The sequence below is a fragment of the Trichoplusia ni genome, chromosome 4, assembly GCF_003590095.1.
Source record: "Trichoplusia ni isolate ovarian cell line Hi5 chromosome 4, tn1, whole genome shotgun sequence".
NCBI classification, from domain to species: Eukaryota; Metazoa; Arthropoda; class Insecta; order Lepidoptera; family Noctuidae; genus Trichoplusia; species Trichoplusia ni.
Window position 1 is genome coordinate 11949736 of NC_039481.1, and position 20296 is coordinate 11970031.

General features: G+C 42.4%; 1 protein-coding gene across 1 annotated transcript in view; it reads left to right on the forward strand.

Annotated features, from left to right (window-relative positions):
• The window catches only part of LOC113493028 (nephrin), a 214876-nt gene extending 204862 nt beyond the window's left edge, over nt 1–10014 (forward strand). Inside the window, exons 10-14 of the mRNA XM_026870802.1 lie at nt 5378–5537; nt 6808–6997; nt 7070–7173; nt 7322–7460; nt 9771–10014. Coding sequence (XP_026726603.1) covers nt 5378–5537; nt 6808–6997; nt 7070–7173; nt 7322–7460; nt 9771–9939 — 762 coding nt within the window. The 3' untranslated portion in view covers nt 9940–10014. The remainder of the gene's footprint in view (nt 1–5377; nt 5538–6807; nt 6998–7069; nt 7174–7321; nt 7461–9770) is intronic.
• The last annotated feature ends 10282 nt before the right edge of the window (nt 10015–20296 follow it).

Sequence of the window (20296 nt, forward strand, 5' to 3'; positions counted from 1 at the left end):
GTAACCAGTAGGTGAGATCGTCATAATATACTCGTATTATAATACACGAAGCCGCACGCTGCGCGCTGGGCCGCTCGCTGTGCTGCCCGGCTCTGTCCCGGGGGACTCGTATAACAAAACCTCAAATGTTTCTACTCTCGCACGAATAATTCTATTGAGCCCTTTTATTTATAATAAAACTAGCTGACCCAGCAAACGTTGTTTTTCCTAATAAATTATTTCTAGTTGTATATATTTCTTAATACCACATAATTTTTTTTTTTTTTTTACCGTGACCAACCCTTTACACTTAGGGGTATGAAAAATTGATGTTATCCTATTCTCAGACCTACGAAATATGTATACATAATTTCATAAAAATCGCTCGAACCTTTTCAAGAACTGTGAACTATTTTATGAGACGATTTCATAAATTAAAATTATAACATATACTTTAAGATCAAATCTAAGTATCTAATCATGTGGCTTTCTCTTCCCCAACTTTAAGAAGGACATTTTAAGAGCTTTTATAAACATCTTTACAAATATACAAACGCACAACTGTCACGCGTCCATTGTTTATTGCCTTATATGATGAGTTACCAACGTGTAAGCTTATTCAAAGTTCTCGTACCTACTTCTATTCTGTATTCTATAAAGCTGAAGATTTCGGTTACAAGTCAGTACCCGCGGTGACCCCCCCCCCCCTCCTCACTGCCCCGCCCACCTCCCCTTCTATTAACAACACCCGATGAGCTGTCACAATAATAAGACGCCGCATAAATTCCACGTCTTAAGCCATCATAAATTTCAGCCAAATTTATATATATTATAATCTGAACAATTACTCAGGCGGAGTTGGTGAGCCGATGACTTATACCCGGCGCTCTGCGGCCAGCTGCCGTCGCTCCTCGTTAATGCAAAATCATATTTTATTGTGCAGGATATAGCGGCAGAGCCGGAGAGCGGAATTAGTTCATTCTGATTATTAAATTAATATCTACTCCTAGCTACGGGCCCGTTTAATGGGTCGGCGGCGGCGCGCGGCGGCCGTTCTCTGATGACTATGACCACCAACTCTTACCGCGCTATCAACTGTCATCCATTGATTCTTGTTCTATTATATGCATAGTCATCGTCCTATGGATATGTCAATTAATCGAGCAAATTAAAGTCCCTGATATTTGTGACGTACTCTTAGGCACCAGTTTGAGACCGTATATTAAAACGATTGCAATAATAAATATTACTGCTACTATTATTTGATTTCGGGTAGTAGCGGTTGCCATTACATTTTGTATAATAACGTGGTGTCAATGCTCACACAAAATACTTAATCGCTTGGCAAGACTTTACTCAGTAAACTGAAGATTGGCACGCTAGAGCTGCTGGTTAGCCCGACGGGCTCCCAGCTCCCAGCCCGAGGCTCTCAGCACGGAGCACACACACGCAGTGCCCCGCACCAATACAGCTATGAATTTATAGAGGTTCAAAAAGTGGTATTATTGCTGCTATAAACTTGCGTTTAAAATACTGTGGAAGTATATACTACTCTCAACTATCCGACGTAGAATGTGTTTAAAGCGAATAAAAAGTTGGAAGTGTTATAACAACGAGTGAGGCGATGGGGAGGTAATGTGCGCAGGTGTTGATGTGGAGTCATTACGGCAGGCACGTAAACCGTGGTCTCTGCACGGTCCGGGTGAAAACGGAGCGGCTAGCTAGTTCAATCATCTACGATACATGAGGATTTTGCTTTGAATGCACTGATAAATGAATGAAGGTTCACGAATTCAGCTGTGCTGTCAAACTACAAAAAATACATGAATTAACAGAATGTCAATATCAAACTGTGCAGTCCCGCGCATGCGACGTCTTCACCGCAGGCGAGTGTGCAATAACGATGTAGTTTAGCGCCTTAACGACACTAAACCGCACGTTTTCCGTCTGCTTCGATACTCTCTTAGCATATAGATCCGTGCTCAACGCAATAACTATAGAAGGAACTACGATTATATACGAATACAGGACTTTTAAATAAAGCAAGTAATATGAGAACAGTCCGACCGCCAATTCCTCGTGTTTGTGATATGGCGCTCTATATAATGGCGCCCCAATAAGTTCTAGTGCTCTAAATAGTACTGCTGTGTGAGTGTCGCTCGCTCAACCTATACTACAAGTGCCAAGTCGTTGTGTCGCCACTTCGAGTATTTTTTCTAATTTGTTGCGCTGTAAGACTCAATAACGACAAATACTTAAATGTCCTGACTCGAAAATAAGCAAACCGTATTATCAGGTGAGAAAAACCCTCTATTTCTTCGTTAATGGCAGCTATTTCCTGAAGGGCAGTATAGGCGAAGTGCGGGAAGGTAGGGGGGGGGATCCCTCGCGACCTCCGTGATCATCCACGAGATTGTGCTTCAATGAAACTCGTCTGCCTCATAATGGACAAGCCTGATTGAATCAGTCGCTCTCCATTCACGCGGGATGGAAACCGAGATCAAGATTTTTCGGAACGTTTCCTGTAGTGTTGATGAGAAAATATCCTTCACACTGTTATATATCTGCTTTGTAATGTCCCCTAACCGAGGAATTCCTTCATTGGAAGATCGTTCGTCAGTTTGCTAAAATAAAAATATTTTCATGATTATCAAACCAATTAAAAGTAAAGTATTCATATGTTTTATAGGAGTATGACCTAATACTTGAATGACCCCGGCCAGTAGTGGCATCATAAATCATCCGAGATAATCTGTCATATTCGACCTACTACGTTGCTCAACTTTTCTAATTTGAAGATCTCAATTCCGACACTAGGATTTCTAGGTTCATGATGTTTTCCAACCAACCTTCTGAACGGTTGCTGTTTCACCACGAGGACGTATAATGTAGTCTTTAGTTCATTTTACTATAATGGAGAATTCTGGAAACTGGCCAAATTAGGCTCGACTTCGAAATACATTACCTATTCTAAATTCAAAACTTGTCTTACATTATTTAGAAGAAGTACGAACATAATTTGATTACAACATTGGGCTTATGAATAGGACTTGTCGTCGGGTCCGCTCCGCACCGCTCCAGCGACTGCACCTGCTACGCGTCTCCGCTTATTGACGCTTTGTTTACATGAAAACAAAACAATTTATATTAGAAGAAGTGATTTATGATGTTTTGTTTTGAATCACGACCCACCAAAAGCGCATTTTTCACTGTAATTTAAATACACACCGGTCGACAATCGTGAAAAAAATAATTTACATGGTAATGACATTGTTATTAGGCAGTAGAATTATAACCTTTTAAACGGTCAATCATCAAGATGATACGTGCAAGATTAAACGTACGAAATATGTTTAATTTAATTTCTTTCTTGTCACTGTAGGCATATTGTTGTTTTGATTTGAAATTGCCGAAACAATACAATAAACTGAAAACTTATAAATAAGCTTGATGACCACGCACATAATTATAATTAATTTAATCGAAGCGATGAGCCAGCTCGATAGTATTTATATTGAAGTTATGATATTACTACTAAATTTGGAAAAGCGTCAAAAAAGATATCCTCATCCCTGCCAAAGTCGGAAAACGTGCCCAGAAGGCTGGCTGCATTGCCACGTTGTATGGCAATGCTAATTCTTTGGGCAAAATATAGACCAGCCTTCTGATCACGTAGAGTCGACCAAACGCTTTGCGAGTTCTTTATAAAGAACTCGTGCACCTGGTCCCCATGTCCCGAACGTTTCGACCCCAAACGGCTCAAAAATATAATTACCAACAAGGTTATTATATTTCCGCCGTTTTCCGCGGCTCCAGCAGCAGCGCCCGGCGAGACCGCTGAACTTAGAACATGGGATGGCGCGAGGGTGTCGACGCATGTCGCGTCCCACACCAAAGGCCGACCCAATTTCCAAGGCAGCAATGACATTCCGTCAGGTCTCTTACCATCGTTGCGTACCAAACCATTGGGTTCTAAAACGGCAGGTACACCAGCAGTGACAAGAGCACGACGAATGATGTCATTAATATTTGCATGACGCGGTATACGCCCCGCGCTCCTGCCGCAGGACAGGCCATGATGACCAAGGCAATCGACTCTTTCACCGCATTGGCAAAGATGAGATGCGACACATTGTACACCCAAACGCAAACCAATGGCGAAATAATGCATATTTTTCTTTTTATATTAATTCGGAAAATCATTAAAAACTCTCCAACAAACGCACAAACAACGAGGTGGTACGCAGTGTGCCCCGATACAAAGGTGAAAGCAGAATTATGTTTTTATCTGGACCGAAAAGCCTGTAGTACTAATTTCACGCAGCTTTCGAAACGTCTCTTTTAATTTCCCCCTTTGTAGTGGCAAACAACAGAGTCGTCGGGATAAACAGTTCTTTTTCTGTATTTTACTTTTAGAAAAAAATATTTTACATCGTTAATTATATTATAGGTTCATTCTAAAAATGTGCGATGTGCGTACCTTCTTATAATTTTATTTTGACATCGCCATCATTTTTTATTCGTGTTACTTCAAAAAGATAAATAAAAAAAAACATATATAGCCAGCCAAGCATCTATTTAAAATAATAGTAGTAGTAGGATGAATAGTTGTAAAATTACTATCATGGGCCTTTGTCTGCCAGTCCTTAAACATGAGCTAACGCGTCAGCTCAATATTAAATAGGTGCTTCGGTTAGTTCAAATACTGTGACTTTTTTTGGATGCCTGACGGATCTCGATGAATACGCATTAGTCAACCGTCATTAAATAAATAATTATGAATTCGCTCACGAAATACATCAACTTCCAGACTTAGCCGTTTTTCTCGAAACCGACACGGCAGGGGAACACCTCTTGTGGGATGATAAAATATTTTTGTTAAAACAAAAAAAAATATAATCAGTCGTCGACTACGTAACGAGTACCTTTGTCCGCTGGAGGGGCGCCTTTTGTAGGGCGGTAATGGGGGGACCCTTTGTGTAAATATATTCTAGTAATTGTGCCCCCACGACGTCCACCTCTCGTGCAGAGGCCCTCAGACCAGGACATTTACGTCATCATAATATCGCAGGGATATTTTTCGTGTAACCCGGTGATAGACGTGGATTATAGAACGAAACTGCCTATCTGCTCCAAGGTTATTACATTTTATCCCTTGTTTGAAATTGAATGACATCAGTTGTAGTAAGTATGTAGTTGTATCATTTAATAATGAATCACCCTAACGATATTTACTATAAACATATAATTTACAATAGTTGAACGCGTGACTCGACCATGCAAAGCATTTTTGTTGTCAATTCGGTCAATAATATCTATGTAAATATAATGTTATTAGGTTTAATTTTGTTTTGCCTGATATCTGTCACAGTTGTATGTACATTACTTCGTGTTGCAGGACCGGCCGCTGGCGCACAACGCGACCGCGCGCGTGTTCCACAGCAACCAGAGCCTGGTGCTGCAGAAGGTGACGCGCCACAGCAGCGGCCGCTACGCCTGCTCCGCGCTCAACGCCGAGGGCGAGACTGTCTCCAACGAGCTGCTCTTCCGGGTTAAGTGTAAGTTGCTCTTACGATACCTCCTGCTCACAGGATTTGGCAGGAACTATGGCAAAAAAGGAGGAACAATGCTCAGAATTAATTAATCGCGATAATACGTGGAGTATTGTATCGCGGAAAACAAGCCGCGGAAATCGAACCGGCATTGTAGCTGCGGCATCGTACCACGCCGCGCGCCACTGCGCCCCCATCATTTTTGCTTCGATATCTTCTCAAAAGAGAGCTCGAACGTATGCGGTATGCGAGATCCAACTTATGCCGGTGCCGACGCTGAAGCAAACAACGTTGTTCGAGATCGAAAAATAATACGTTTTGACGATCGAAAAATAATCTAAAAGCAAGCTGTAGAAGGACACCTAAATTGTAATTTCATTTCATTAAGTCGATTCAATTGATGATTGATTGATTTGATTGATCTTATCACAGTAATATAATAGATTATAGTCCATGTACAGAGAATACAGTTGCTAATAATTTTCCCCGGAAGCCGTAAGCAAGATAATTTTTGCGTAATGTGAGACGTCACCAATTACACGACAAATAGTCTCACCTGATGGACATCAGCCTGCCTGCGTAGTGACGCAGGTGGTCGCTCTACTCCTCGGCTCGTTGTTTTAAATCGTCAGTCTGTATCCACCCCTCCCCCCCTCCCGCCGCGTCCAAACCCCACTCCGCTCCCGCGTGTCATCCCCGCACATGCCCCAGTAATGGCTGTCGATCTATTTAGCCAATTGTAAGATATGGCTCTGACAAAATAAGATGGGAATTTTTAATGGCGAACATAACTGCGAGTAATGTCGCAATAAATATTCTGTGTCGCAAGAAAAAGTATTCTGTAATGAAGTTGCTATTATTACTCACAGCCTTCGAACCAATTGTATTCATACTCTGATGTCATTACTCGTAGCACTTAATTTTGACAAAACAACAAATTACAAATTCTAATTGGAAGAATGTCTTCAGATCTCAAGTTTTAGGTAGCGCGTCTAGTTTGACGTACCTATCTAGTCGAAGTTCCCAACCATAAACATTTGATGACACAGTGAACCATGTATGTCAGAGTGGTATCAAACAATTTATAGGATTTTGGCTTTGCTGTGCTGGCCGTCGCCGGTGACGCGGGCCCACAGCGTAGTTGATCGCCACCGTTAACAAGTTCCCCTCTAACGACACCCCTGACCTTCACGGTTCAGGCAGTCAGGCACACTAGCTTAAAGTAATAATGTATTTGTACCTTTCTTTATGTAATTGTATTGTGGTGTTGTTGCAGACTCGCCGTCGTGCCGCACGGGCGGCGTGTCCGTGGTGGGCGCGGCGCGCGGCGAGTCCGTAGTGATCGTATGCGAGGTGGACGCGGACCCGCCCGCCGCCGTCTTCAAGTGGAAGTTCAACAACTCCGGCGAGACGCTCGACGTCGCCGCCGACCGCTACACCTCCAACGGCAGCGCCAGCAGTCTCAAGTCAGTCATCAACTTGACTTTAATGTGCATATTCATCGTGTACCATCATTCTGACCGGGCTCTACCCGACAGGTACACGCCAGTCGCGGACCTAGACTACGGCACGCTGTCCTGCTCCGCGTCCAACGAGGTGGGCGCGCAGCTCACTCCGTGCGTTTTCCAGATGGTGGCCGCCGGTAAGTCGTTAATTTTGCCATAGAGTCGTATAACATCTCATCCGTTGTAATATAAAAATGAATGCTATCGTGTGATAACTAATGGGCGTACTTAAAGTTGTGTGTTACTTGTATTCCATATTTTGCGTTGTACGTTTTGTGAACGCAGGCAAGCCTCATGCTCCGCGCAACTGCACGCTGTGGAACCAGACGTCGGACTCGGTGGAGGTGTCTTGCGTGGCGGGTTTCGACGGCGGCCTGCCGCAGCGATTCCTGCTCGAGGTGTACTCTGACAGCGCCGTGCCCAGGTACACTACCCACTTCATATCAACCACAGTACAAAACTCATTAGCCGAGTTAGAGGGATCATATTGCATTCACCTTCATTAAACTAGTTTGTACCGAGAAAGTCGACGCTCATCTTGTTACGTTACGGCAACCTTCACATTAAGCTCCAAAAACAGACGAGGTCTTTCACTACCGACGAGTAGGAGCGTGTGCGGTGGGGGGGGGGCACCAGCATTGTTTTTAATATTACAGAGGCAATCTGGCCCCTCAAGTTGCGCCCTCGGTGACGTGCACAGACTTAACGATACCGTATTATTACAAAATTCCTTTATTATATTTCCCCGAACGCACCGGCTTAAGTGAAATAATGTGTATCGGAACCGTAATGGATATGGAAAAGCGGCGCGACCCAACGCGTTTTATTATTTTTATGAATCTGACAAAAACGAAAACCTTATTCTGAGCCTTTAACGTCGATACGCTCAAATCCAGTCACCTATGGTCATAACTGTTACGTTATTAAATTGAGTTGTGATGATTAGCCTACGAGTAGCAGCGGGATCGGCTCCCGCCGCGTCTCGTACTCTCGGGTGCGAGTCTGCTGCTACCTGTCCTGCATCGCGTTGCTACAGCTAAGACGTGCAGATATTCGACCAGAAATCCCAAAGTGGAATCCCGTGTAAACATTGGGGCCTCATTAAAGTTCGTGAAACAACGTTAATTATGAATTAGCATGTGGGGCAGGTTTGGTCCCCGCTCGCCGCGGCTCTGGCTTACCTTAGAATACGTCATGGACCTTACGTCTTATTTGGTATTCAAGTATTCAATATGCAAAGAAATTTGGTATTGACGTCCGATCAGTTGTGGCAGCAGCGCACTTCCGAACTGCTTTCTTGACAGAATAATCCCCGCCGGATCATGTCACTAAAAGGTCGTGGCCGCGCGTACCTTAACTTGAGAGTGGAATGATATCTTTGAAACAAAAGCAAATTCATAATAACTATGAAAATATTCTCCTAATAATAATATGTCGCATGTCACGGCGCCGCGCACCTCCATTGTAATGAATGCCAGTTAAAGGAGAAAAATATTTTCAATAAAAAGTAACAGATGATAACGTTCAGTTCGCCATTAGCAACAATAAAGCGGGGATAACGAGAAAATGTTTTAAATATCATACACTTTATGACGCCGTAATGTGCTTGTTAGGATCCAAATCGGGCGCGTCTACACTTTTACGCGCAATAAAGTATCAAATAATAATTAGGTGACGTCAGCGGTTGCCGTTATTACGTTACTCGTATCGTATAATTATATCGGCCACCAAGTCACGAGTGCGACTCCCGTACATGCGCCATACCTTACGCCGCTCTGCCAACATAAACTTCTAGTTTTATTACATCTATGTGTTATTATATAATGGTCCTCCCATCTCATAGAGATTATCGCCCAGTCAATTAATACTTATCTTAAAAACAGTCGTGTATCAGATTTTCTTTTGTTGCTTCTGAACTCGGTGAAAACATTGAAGAGGCGATGGTTAGGTGTTCCGACTATCTAACAGTTCTAATGTTCCGCAACTTACATATTTTCCATATCACCTTTGTTACCTATTTGAAAATGCCTGTAATATCAATAATAGACATAGTAGAAATAAATATAAACTTCATATACCAAAACAATGCACAGCAATGTTCAGTAAAAACTCGTATTGCATGGCTATTACAATTTATAATAAATTACCTAATAACTTTAAAAATGAAACATTGAACATATTTAAAAAACAATTATTTGCCATGCTGATTGATAAGTGTTACTACACTGTAAATGAATACTTAAGTGATACAATGTAATATATGTGTTAAAATATGATTGTATAATGTAATGATAATTTTTCTCCTGAAATTTATCTATAAAATATTTATACATCCTTTCGCGTTATATAATTTTGGCCTATATTTGTTGTTTTTTTTTTTAGTTTATAAGTTTAAGATTTGTACACCAGTAATGGTAGAATACAAGATATTAGTTATAATATGTAACACCTTAATGCACTGTTTTCTAACAAATAAATTTATCTTTATCTTTATCTTTATCTTTATCTTTATCTTTACTAATTTTCTATAAAAGAAAATTCTTAAGCATGAACAAATATTTAATAGAGTTACAGTATTGTCAATGCAAATGCAAATTTACAGTAACTTACTTTTAAGATGTTAGACTTTCTCAATGCCTGTTGTGCGATTCAAATAGTATTTTGATAAAAATGTTGTGTTACGAAAAGTTTAGGTACCTGATATTTAATTATGGTGCTTGTTTCCTGTACGCAGAGTGAACCTGACGTCGGACGAGCCGTCGTGGACGGTGCGCGGGCTGGAGTGGGAGGTGCGCCACCGGCTCGTGGCCGCCGCCTTCAACTCCAAGGGCCGCTCGCCGCCCGCCAGGCTCGACGATCTGCTGTTCCGGGACCCCGAGAAGAGAACAGGTCAGTGCCTCTAATATCATACTGTTGTTCATTTGATAAACATAAAACTATCTGACTATAAACGACGCAAATAGCCACTCTTAGAGCTGCTTATTAAGTAGCTTACTTAGTAAAAGGTAGGTATATTTGGAGGCTATCGCTTTGTCTGGTCATCTTTAATGACATAAAAGAACATGGTTAAGAGTCTGTCATTACATTCAGTTAATCGGTCATCGCCATGAACACCTGGAGCTGCATCGAAATCATTTAAGATCTTTAAAAATATGTAGAATGTTAAAGTGATCGCCTACAACGTTAATATGGATTTCCAAAAACTGGCGCGACATTTAAGTACCATCATTAAGTCGCCATTGAAACATACGAGGGCCAGCACTCGTCTATAACTAGTTTTTGTTCTAAATCACTCAGCGAAACTCAATTTGGAGGGTAAAGGGCGGGTCCCGGGGGAGACGAGCCGAGCCGGGGCACACTAAGTGGCGGACGAGCGGCCTTTATTCTCCGCCGGTTAAATAACCAGGGAATATTGTCCCTGCCGATATCAGAACTGAGCAGGTTCAGCACCTGGTGCCCTACCCATATAGCCCTCTGAGGGCGAGCGATGGTTTGTGGTAGCGCAGGCGATATACCCAGAGATACGGTAATTGAGTAATGACTAGCAAACTAATCAAAGATAAATTCTTATCGTGCATAGGATCTCTTATCGTCGAGCTTCCTCAAATCCAAATAAGCGGTAAGGTTACTTCTGTGCCGACGTCGGCCATCGATCGGTGCACAAGTAGGCCGCACCGTTCTGCAACCTCAAGATAATCCCATTTTAATTAAACGCGCTCGGATTTACCGGCGTGATTAATCAAGAGCCTCTCCTCGGGATGCCTTGTGTGTCCCTCACCTCGCATCGGCCAACTGCAGGCATCACCTAGCCTTCTTACCTTTCAAGCTTAGTAGCAATAAGATTTTATTATATTCTATTTAAACTTTAAAGTAACAATTGCAATATACAATACCAAGCTGCGAATTTCACAGTACTTGGCAAAAGCATGAGACAAAAACAAACATTGATTAAATCATGCGGTACTAAGTACCTCATACTTTTTGAAAACTGAATCCAATACATACAAACAAAACAAATACGTGAAATGATACCAGCTCGACAATGAACAAAAGTGTATGTTGTCGTTGCGTATCTCAATTTGCCGTCGATTTAAACTCAATTTGGTTATTTGTTCATGTAGAACATTGCAAGGCATCAGTGAAAAATCTTCTGTTACACGACAGAAATAAGTGGGCCATCACGCGAGCTGTGAGCTGGTGCGGAAAAACTAATGCGCGTGCTATCGACGTCGACATGTGGGACCTTTAATTTCTCGCCTCGAAGGACCGAGCCCCGGCCTAAGCTTTTTTTAATATTGACCGTTTGATTTTGTCCGATGCCAGACTTGATTTCGTAAATTGACGGGATTTACAAAGTTTACCCCTTTAGGCCACCGGTCGGACGCACGTAATTGTTGATGGGATCAATTTCTAAATATTCGGCTATTAGGTTCTGTCGGGGGACTGGTCGCAAAAAGGAGACAATCTATGTAATATCGTTTTATCCCATTTCGTCGAGGTTGAAGTAATGAATCTGTTTATATCAATGAGCGATCATTTTGGGATGCGCAGCCGTCAAATATTAACTGTGTGGAGGTAACGCCACACAATTCATCTTCGTTGACAAACACGTCCGACCGTGACTAAACTCGTCGGCGCTGACGGCGGCGGAGCCGGATATTTATCACGTCATCGTTTCATTACTTTTTCACAACAATATTAATAAATAAGAATCCAAAGAAATTTTAGTTTTACCGCCTTTTACATAATATTACTGAAATCAATTTAGATTCTTCGAACAGTAGGACAGTAGGTATTTCTGACTGAATCGAATGGTGGCTGTCGCGGGTTCGATCCTGGGTGCATGTGAGTGATTTGAATGTTTGTGCAAACCCCCGCGACACAAACTTATACCATAAGTCTACGACTAGTAAACAATACGATCGAAGCTAGCAGTAGTGCGCGGACTATGCGATGCGTGCGAGTCGTGCGGTGCGGCCGATCTGTGCGACGTGTCTGTGATCACACAACAACCAATTTAGATAATCTATAATTTATGAAGTGGTTGAGCCGAGCGCTGTAGGAGCGTTGCCGGACCGATCCTACGCTCAGATTAGTCCTAATCGTTTCGGTTCGGGCTCGGATTAACTGTTAAACAGATTTTGTGGGTATAGTATACTTGAGGATTATCCGAGTGATGATCGAGTGATGCTCTAATGTGGTTTGTGGGAATGTCGATATATATAATTAATTGACACCGTAATAAACACAATAATTCGCATGTTTTTGTTGCGATGAAAACAAATAATTTAACACTTTAAAATGCATTAACACCAACGCATGGCAGGACGTGGTGTATTGCTCAGATGTAGTGGGTAACATGCAGAACAGCTGACATGCCCGCAGACGCACGTGTGACTAGCTCCATGCGGGCTTGTCGCGTCACTCCGACACAACAAAGAGATGCACGCGCCGGCGACGTCACTTCATGAATGATTTACAGGCCGCAAGCGTCACGCCTCGCCCGCGCTCATAAATACACGACAAGCTAATGTTCCTCATCCACCTGATTCACCTCACAGGCTGTCGCCAATGCGTTAAGTAAATACCCCTAACTAATATAAAACTATCTACCCAGTATGCGAGATGTCGCTCAACTCGTTATGATGGCTCCTTTGATCTTGGACCCCTCGTGAGCTTCATCCCAGGCGCGGGGTGTCGGTTTTACATCAGTATGAATGAACAATAGCCTATTGACATTACACGCCAACCCCACCCGTAGGTACATCTAGTAATTGGGCTCTAAAATCTGCGCTACACTGCTCAATCAAAGTAGGAAATAGCACTTTTGAATACGATGGATTTAGACAAAAATGATGTTAGGAAACATATCATTTTTATTTGGTTGGCGTTCGGCCGGAGCGGTCATTTGTTAGCCGGCTATTTGAGCCGTATTCAGTAGAGTCGAGCCGCTAGCTCGTATAAATCAACCGCTTCGAGCCGTCCTGCCCGTTGAAATATGATCGCGCACCACTCTAATCCGCCTTTTGTTTTAGAGCCATTACACCCGGCCCCAAGTCAAGCCAGCCCACTTAACATAGTGTCACTGGCGTGCTACTGCTCCAATATAGCTAACAATATTTTTCCGTGGTAGATGTCCCATCCCATTCCGGATTAAAGTTCTTAACAATAGCTCTGTATGTTGGACCTGTATCCATGTATCCGTTTGAGTGCACGGATAGCCGAGTGGTTGAGGTCACCATGCCAAACCGTCTTTGCGCGTCGTGTTGCAGGTTCGATCCTCGCGTAGGACAAATATTTATGATCCACGAAGGCAAGGCGTAATTGTGCATGAGATTTATATGTTTGTGAAAACCCCCCGCGAGAAGGCTTCAATTCCTTAGTGCGGGATTCGTTGTGTCGGGATTAAATAATTACTGTATAACTATTGGCTGCTTTCCATTAAGTCTATATTTGTATTTCGCCATTGCTCTAGAGACTGACTCCACGCAGACCCCCGCCACGCTGGTCTCATCGCCTCTTAAGATTCACGCCGCGCTCGAACATACATTAAAGGAGGCGATAGATTCCCTCGGAGTGCAACATTGACAACTTTCTTCCCTTTTATAGAGCTCTACGTACAATTTATGACAGACATTAGCAGTAATTTTAGAAAGTATTCCATGTTTATTTTGTAAGCTTGGAAGTTATTTTTTTTTGTTTTCTTTTTTTATCGACTCCCGCACTAAGGAATTCAATCCTTGTGTCGCGGGGGGTTTACAAACATACAACTCACATGCACAAGGACACCCGGACTCAGAACAAGCATTCGTGGATCACACCCGCGACACGACGCGCACAGTGGGTTTGGCACGGTGACCTCAACCACTCGGCTATCCGTGCAGTCAAAATTTATTTTATTGAAAATAATATTTCTCCCTTGTTTCTAAGCTCTAACACTAGCTTTCACTAGACAACCGATAAACATACTTATATATTTTTTAATGCATATGTCCATATTGTAGATAAATTACAGAAACAGAACAAATGATCGTGCTCACCACACAAGGATTTGTTCTGGGTGGGAATCGAACCCACGTTATCATTATATAGATCAATAATAGATCATATTAGATCAACAATCCAGGCTGATATAGTTTTGTTTTACTTTTATTTGTTTCATATTGTCTCAACAAATATACACTTAATTCCTCTGTAACGGTTCCTAAATACTGTTACATGTTGAACGTAGGGATGTGTAAATTGATTTAAGAAAATTGTGCAGAGATAAATTAATAAGAGAGGTAATAAACCTTTAAAGAATAAATAATGTGTGTATAAGTCGAGTGACGCGCTACCCGGTTCCTGCGAGTTCTTCGTTAAAACAGTGTCCAACAGAGCGGCGGTCGCGTCGCCAGAAATTCGTTATGCTTTGAATCAGATTTTCGGATTAATTACGAGGCGTGGAAAAATACAATAACGGTGTAATAAATCACTGATAAAGTGCAATGAATAATGATTATTCATTTCGTCGTCGTTTTTACGAATCGGCCAGCGTCGGAGATGATTTATTGGTCAGTGCAGCGGACGGCGCGCGGCGCCGCTCTGCAGCCCGCACCCCGCGCCCCGCTCGTCGCTCGATGACTGTCCACCTACTGTCGACCTTCCTTTGTAAAAAAAACCTATTTACAATCACAAAATATAAGTTATTTGTAAATAAAATGTACATGTATCAAATACTGGGCTCAAATTCGTTAGTGCAGAGGAGAAAGAAGAATTATATTTTTATTATTCATCATACGAAGTAACGATAGTAATATGTGAGGGTACAGTTTGGAACGCGCGTCGCGTCGCTACAGCAGGGCCGGCCGCGCGGAGGCGACGCGTCGCGGCTGCGGGCGGCCGTTTTCTAACTTTAATCATTAATACCGGCCCTTATGATTAATATTCACATTAATTTCACACTAATTGCCTGTTTCTCAACAACTAAATATTATGTAGATGAGAATTGCAAGGTGAATGTAAAGTATAACAAACAAGTTGTTATATAAATTCCAACAGCGAGTCGAAACACAAGTTTGTTTCGTAACGCAACAGCGCCCTTGGCACATTTTGTCATATCTAACAGCTTCATGGGCTAAGTAGTGCAGCCTACAATTTCTGATGAAAGTGAATCCTATCCAGTATCTCATAACATATTATTACGTGACAGTAACGAGTGCGCGTTACAAAACTCTTAGTTACATACGTTAAATACTGCTTCTTTGCATGGAAAAATCAGGAACAGACGGAAAAAGAGTGGGCTTTACCGCAACATATCTAAATCTGTAAAAATACATTATTTGTTATAAAAACTAGTAACAGAAGAATGTGGGAAGCCACTTGTGACATTTCAGGAGAAAATACCAGTCGGAGCAGTCGCAGTGCGCCCTCCTGAGACACGGTGGAAACTAACAAACCAATAACTTAATAATATATTCTACTCCAGTAGCTGACTCTCCTCGACAGCGCGTGTGTGAATACAGCTCAAAATGTTTTGAATGTTGTTCATATTGGTGCATATTATGTTGGATTTGATCACGAAACTTCCCACGCTCACCCTGCGATGAACACATCCACTTGTGGCTAGTTCTGCTCACAACGGTAAATTAAGCCTTTATTATATGTATTATCATAAAAGCTATTCAACCGCAAGTCTCTCGTGACTCGCTCCTTGACACTGTCATATTGTAAAGAACTGTTTCACCTATGTTTTCAATAGATATTTTACTAATAAAATATGATAAAAAGTTTACGCCACGCGACACACATTAAATTTGAGGAATAATATATTATAAAGTATGTAAAGTGTTCTTTTCAAGCCACTTTAAAATGTATGGTTATGCATTTTACCACATGAAAATATCTGTGTTAGACCTATAATTAAAAAAGGTATTTAAAAGTTCATCGAAACGTGTTTCATTGAACATTCAGTATCCACGAGTTATGTCCTCTGACGAGCGCGCGAGGCGGTCCGGTTTGATCCGGTGGACGCCGGCGGCTCAGCGGCCGCTAATCCCGGCCGTCCCTCTACCCAGCTCTCGCTATCATTTGCAAACACTCGCGTGTTTCACTCGTATGTATTTTACACAATTAAATTGTGGTTTTCAACGGACTAAACCCATGATTTGAAAGTGCAGATGTTAATATCTGCATTTATGTGGGTCACGTGGAACGTGGCCGATATAGATTGCTAGCAGTCCGCTGCTACGGAAATTATTAATTAACTGCCATATTGGGATAAAAATAATTCTAATGGGTTGATTACTGACAAAGAGCTGTTAAAGAAACAACGACAACATCGCCTCCATCGCTCTACCAGTCGTCTATCAAAACATGTCAATAGCGATCTCAAAATACACGAAACTAAAACGCGAATACCTGAATAATGTAATTCCTTTTTAGTTTTTATAGCGCGGTTTAAAAATGTTCCGCGCGCTGCACAGTGGCTTAGTTATTTCAGCGCCATCATGTTTATGAAGGCACGGCGGCGGCGCCCGCACCGCGCCCGCGCGCTGCACAGACTCGCTTCACACTTTGACATTGACTCATCATATACATACATGGCACACTATCTTTCTTTCTTAAACTCGGGAAATCCTCATGGCCTTTCTCCGCCCTGGGGAAGGTGGAGAGGTACCATACCGTCTATAACGACCGGAGTGCTTCACACTTCATTTCGGCCTGAGATCACGGGCCGGCGATGCAAACTACTGCGATCCCAGGCAAATATATGGCACACTTGACGCAACGCATTTCAGCCTCTATGGTCCATTACGTCCTGCGTTATACTTATTCATGTATTTTAAACAGCAAATTTCCTTGCTCTTTATTATGTGCCTGACATTATAATTATTGGCATTATCCTAGTTAGTTAGACTGCACGGATAGCCAAGTGAGCGAGTGAGGTCACCACGCCAAAACCACTGTGCGTGTCGTGTCGCGGGTTCGATCCCCGCGTAGGACAAGTATTTGTGTGATCCACAAATGCTTGATCTGAGTCTGGGTGTCTTTGTGCATGTGATTTGTATGTTTGTAAAACCCCCCGCGACACAAGGATTAAATTCCTTAGTGCGAGAGTCGTTTTTTTAAGGAATAAAGAATAAAGTTAGTTTCCTAATCAATCGCTGTATAGGCGAGATTGGGTAGAGTTGGAATGGGGACTTTGTGTATTAATTAATACAACAAATATATGAGGGTTTTAAAATAAGCCTGAAAATGTCGGAAATTCCGTGCATGCGGCGAAAATACTACATGGTTTAAGTGCCAGCGAGTGTCACCGAGTGATACTTGTATAAAACATCCATTAAGGGCGGCGAGTACTAACGACACAGATCTTTCGATACACCAACTACCCGTCCCGGTCCGGCTCGGTCCGGCTCCGTCCGGCCCGGTCCGGCCCGGGCGGGGACGGTTTCAATTAAGTTATGAAGGTAACGACGGACGCTTCGGCCGGACTTTTTATATAAAATGCTAATTCCATCTCCGCGCCGGCTGAATCGCGATTGGATATCGACTTGCACTTTTAAATTAAAAGGACGAGCGAAAAAATCACGCCATGCTTTATCTACAATTCAAATAACGGTTCTGCAAAGTAAATGATTGTATCTTCACAATGTTTTATTGATAGAGATTTGTTATAACCCGACGAAGTCACAATTTTATTAATGGGGATCGTTTACATATCACGATTGCATTACTCAAAAGGCCAGTCCAAAGAAATACCGTGCATTGGTTTATGCATTTCTATTCGCATTTAAATTGTCTGGATTTCAAAAGAGACTGTGACCCCAGAGTTTGTTTCGACATTTCTTCTCGAGGTAGTCAGATAGGAAATGTCAATTCCAGCGTCCTCAAAAAAAAGTCTTGTAAAAGTGGTGATAATATCCTACTCACAGAATAAATGATTTCATTTCATTATTGGTGGAATAGGTGTTCGCATGATTTAGTACTTCAATTTAATTCTTTGTACAGCGACGGAGGCGCAGCTGGGCGTGAGCGGCGTGGTGGGCGCGTTCGGCGCAGGCGCGGGCGCGGTGTGCGCGCTAGTGGCGGGCGGGTGCGCGCTGGCGCTGCGCCGGCGCCGCCGCCCGCGCCTCGCCAAGCCGCCGCCCGCGCACCTGCCGCCCCTCAAGCAGGACCACGACGACGCCGAGCCCGACCTCATACCCAACAACTATTGTAAGACTAAACTTTATACACATACATAACATTCATACAACAACATACTCACGAACAATCCATGTCCTGCCATGCTTAAAGTCAACTCGTTTTCAAGAATTATTTAACTGTCTCAAAGAAAAGTATAAAGCTGTGCGAGCAACATCGAGAATTATGTTTATTTAGACGCACACTTATAATCTTACATTCATCGTAACGTTAACCAACAAGCGGGAAAATATAAAGGTATTTTATCTACAACTTGAATTCACCTCCTTACTTCTTTATTGTTTGATAAGTGAACAGTCCAACATGTTGTCTGCAAGTGGCAGTAACCTACCTATACAGATATACTTATAAATAAATGTCTCGTAAGCTAACTGGACAGTGTATGCAATCAGTCCATAATGAATGTCTGGCGGAGGGCGGCGGAGGTGCTGCGGAGGACATGGATAGGGACGAACTAATATCGCGCCGGAGGCACTTCACTCCGGTTACGGTTTATTCCGCTTTAACTGTCTCATATTTATTTATCCAAACTATATTTAAGCGTTGGTCGACCAAGTTGAGATTTGTCTCGTTAAGTAGATTATTCTTCGAATCAAATTCTTTTTTGCCGAGTTGAAAGACGTATTTCCGGATGGTAGAGTCACATTTTCTCACCTTCAACAACTTTTGTCGACAATAGCGCCGCAGACGGTGCGGGTACGCGGGGTGGGGGCGCCGCTAACGACGGCTCTAATTAATATCTAATGTGGATCCGACTCTACGACCAAGTTCGTCAGGAGCCGCGACTATCGATCGCAAATTAACTCCTGCACGCGCCAAACATTATGCCTCGCATTAACGAGTTTCAAAGGATCGTCAAACTCGTTCTTGTTTAGTTCCCACATAGTTGCGAGATGCATGAGGGCTTTACGCCCCTTTGTCGCATAATGAACATTTTAAATATTCTCTAAATTAGCTAAATGCCAGCTCACTGCCGTCACTGCCGAACAAGGCTCTCCTGCTATGATAATTTGATAAACGGCAATTATTTTTGCCTTAAAAACAGGGACGGTACAGACTTATTTCACATCATCAACAACAAACGAAGTCAACAAAATGCATGATTACATCGCACGCAGCGTCCTCGAGGGTTGATCTTCATTTGGGCAACTTCTTCAGTTCGTAAATACGAAGTTTGTTCTCACTACAAGTCATGTTGTATGACATTTTTACAGTATAAGCTGCGCCAGCGACTTCGTCTGCGTGGAAAAGTGGCGACTTTATACAGATAATGTTTTTAAAGTCTTGTAAACAAAGACTGAAAGATTAACTCTATTGCTTAGGCTCTAGGGTCTAGCCGTCTGTGCATCCGTTCGTCTGCCTGTCACCAGGCTGTATCTCATGAACCGTAATAACTGTCTAGTTGATATTTACACAGATTATCTTTTGATATAAAACACTTAACTTAATGAAACCCCCAAAAAGTAGTTTTTATTTGTATGTATAGGTCACAATTTTCAGATTACCAACAAAATATGATATAACGTAAAATTGATAAAGAAAATGTAGGAAAGGTCAATCAGCGGAGCGGAAGCGATTGCCTAGCTGAGAAATTTATTAGATTCCCTCACAAAGAACAGGACCCCCCCCGTGCTGCCTCCCTCTCTGCCGCACGCTGCAAGGCTTACTTCTCTTGTGGCCTATTGTTATCAATATTGCATATCGCGGCCGCCAAGCGTCGACCTTGCCCAAGTCTTAGCAATAGCTCTAATTTTCAACGACATAGTCACAGAGCGATATGATATTACCAAGTATTTTAATTATCACAGATATAATACTTTATTTATTATATTACGCTTTGTTACTGCGATAACTGCAGTTATCCAAATAATTATGTTTTGAACACTCGTAGCTCTTATTCGTCGTGCCCGTACGCGTATGCTGTAAGAGCTACTTGTTAACTTAAGTAGGTGACTTAAAGGGGCACGATTCCGTTACATCACTACAAGCATGAAAGTGTTGCCAACGCAATCAGGTGCTACCCATTCAAGTACTATATTGAAAATATTTGGGGACGGTGCGACGGCGCCGCGG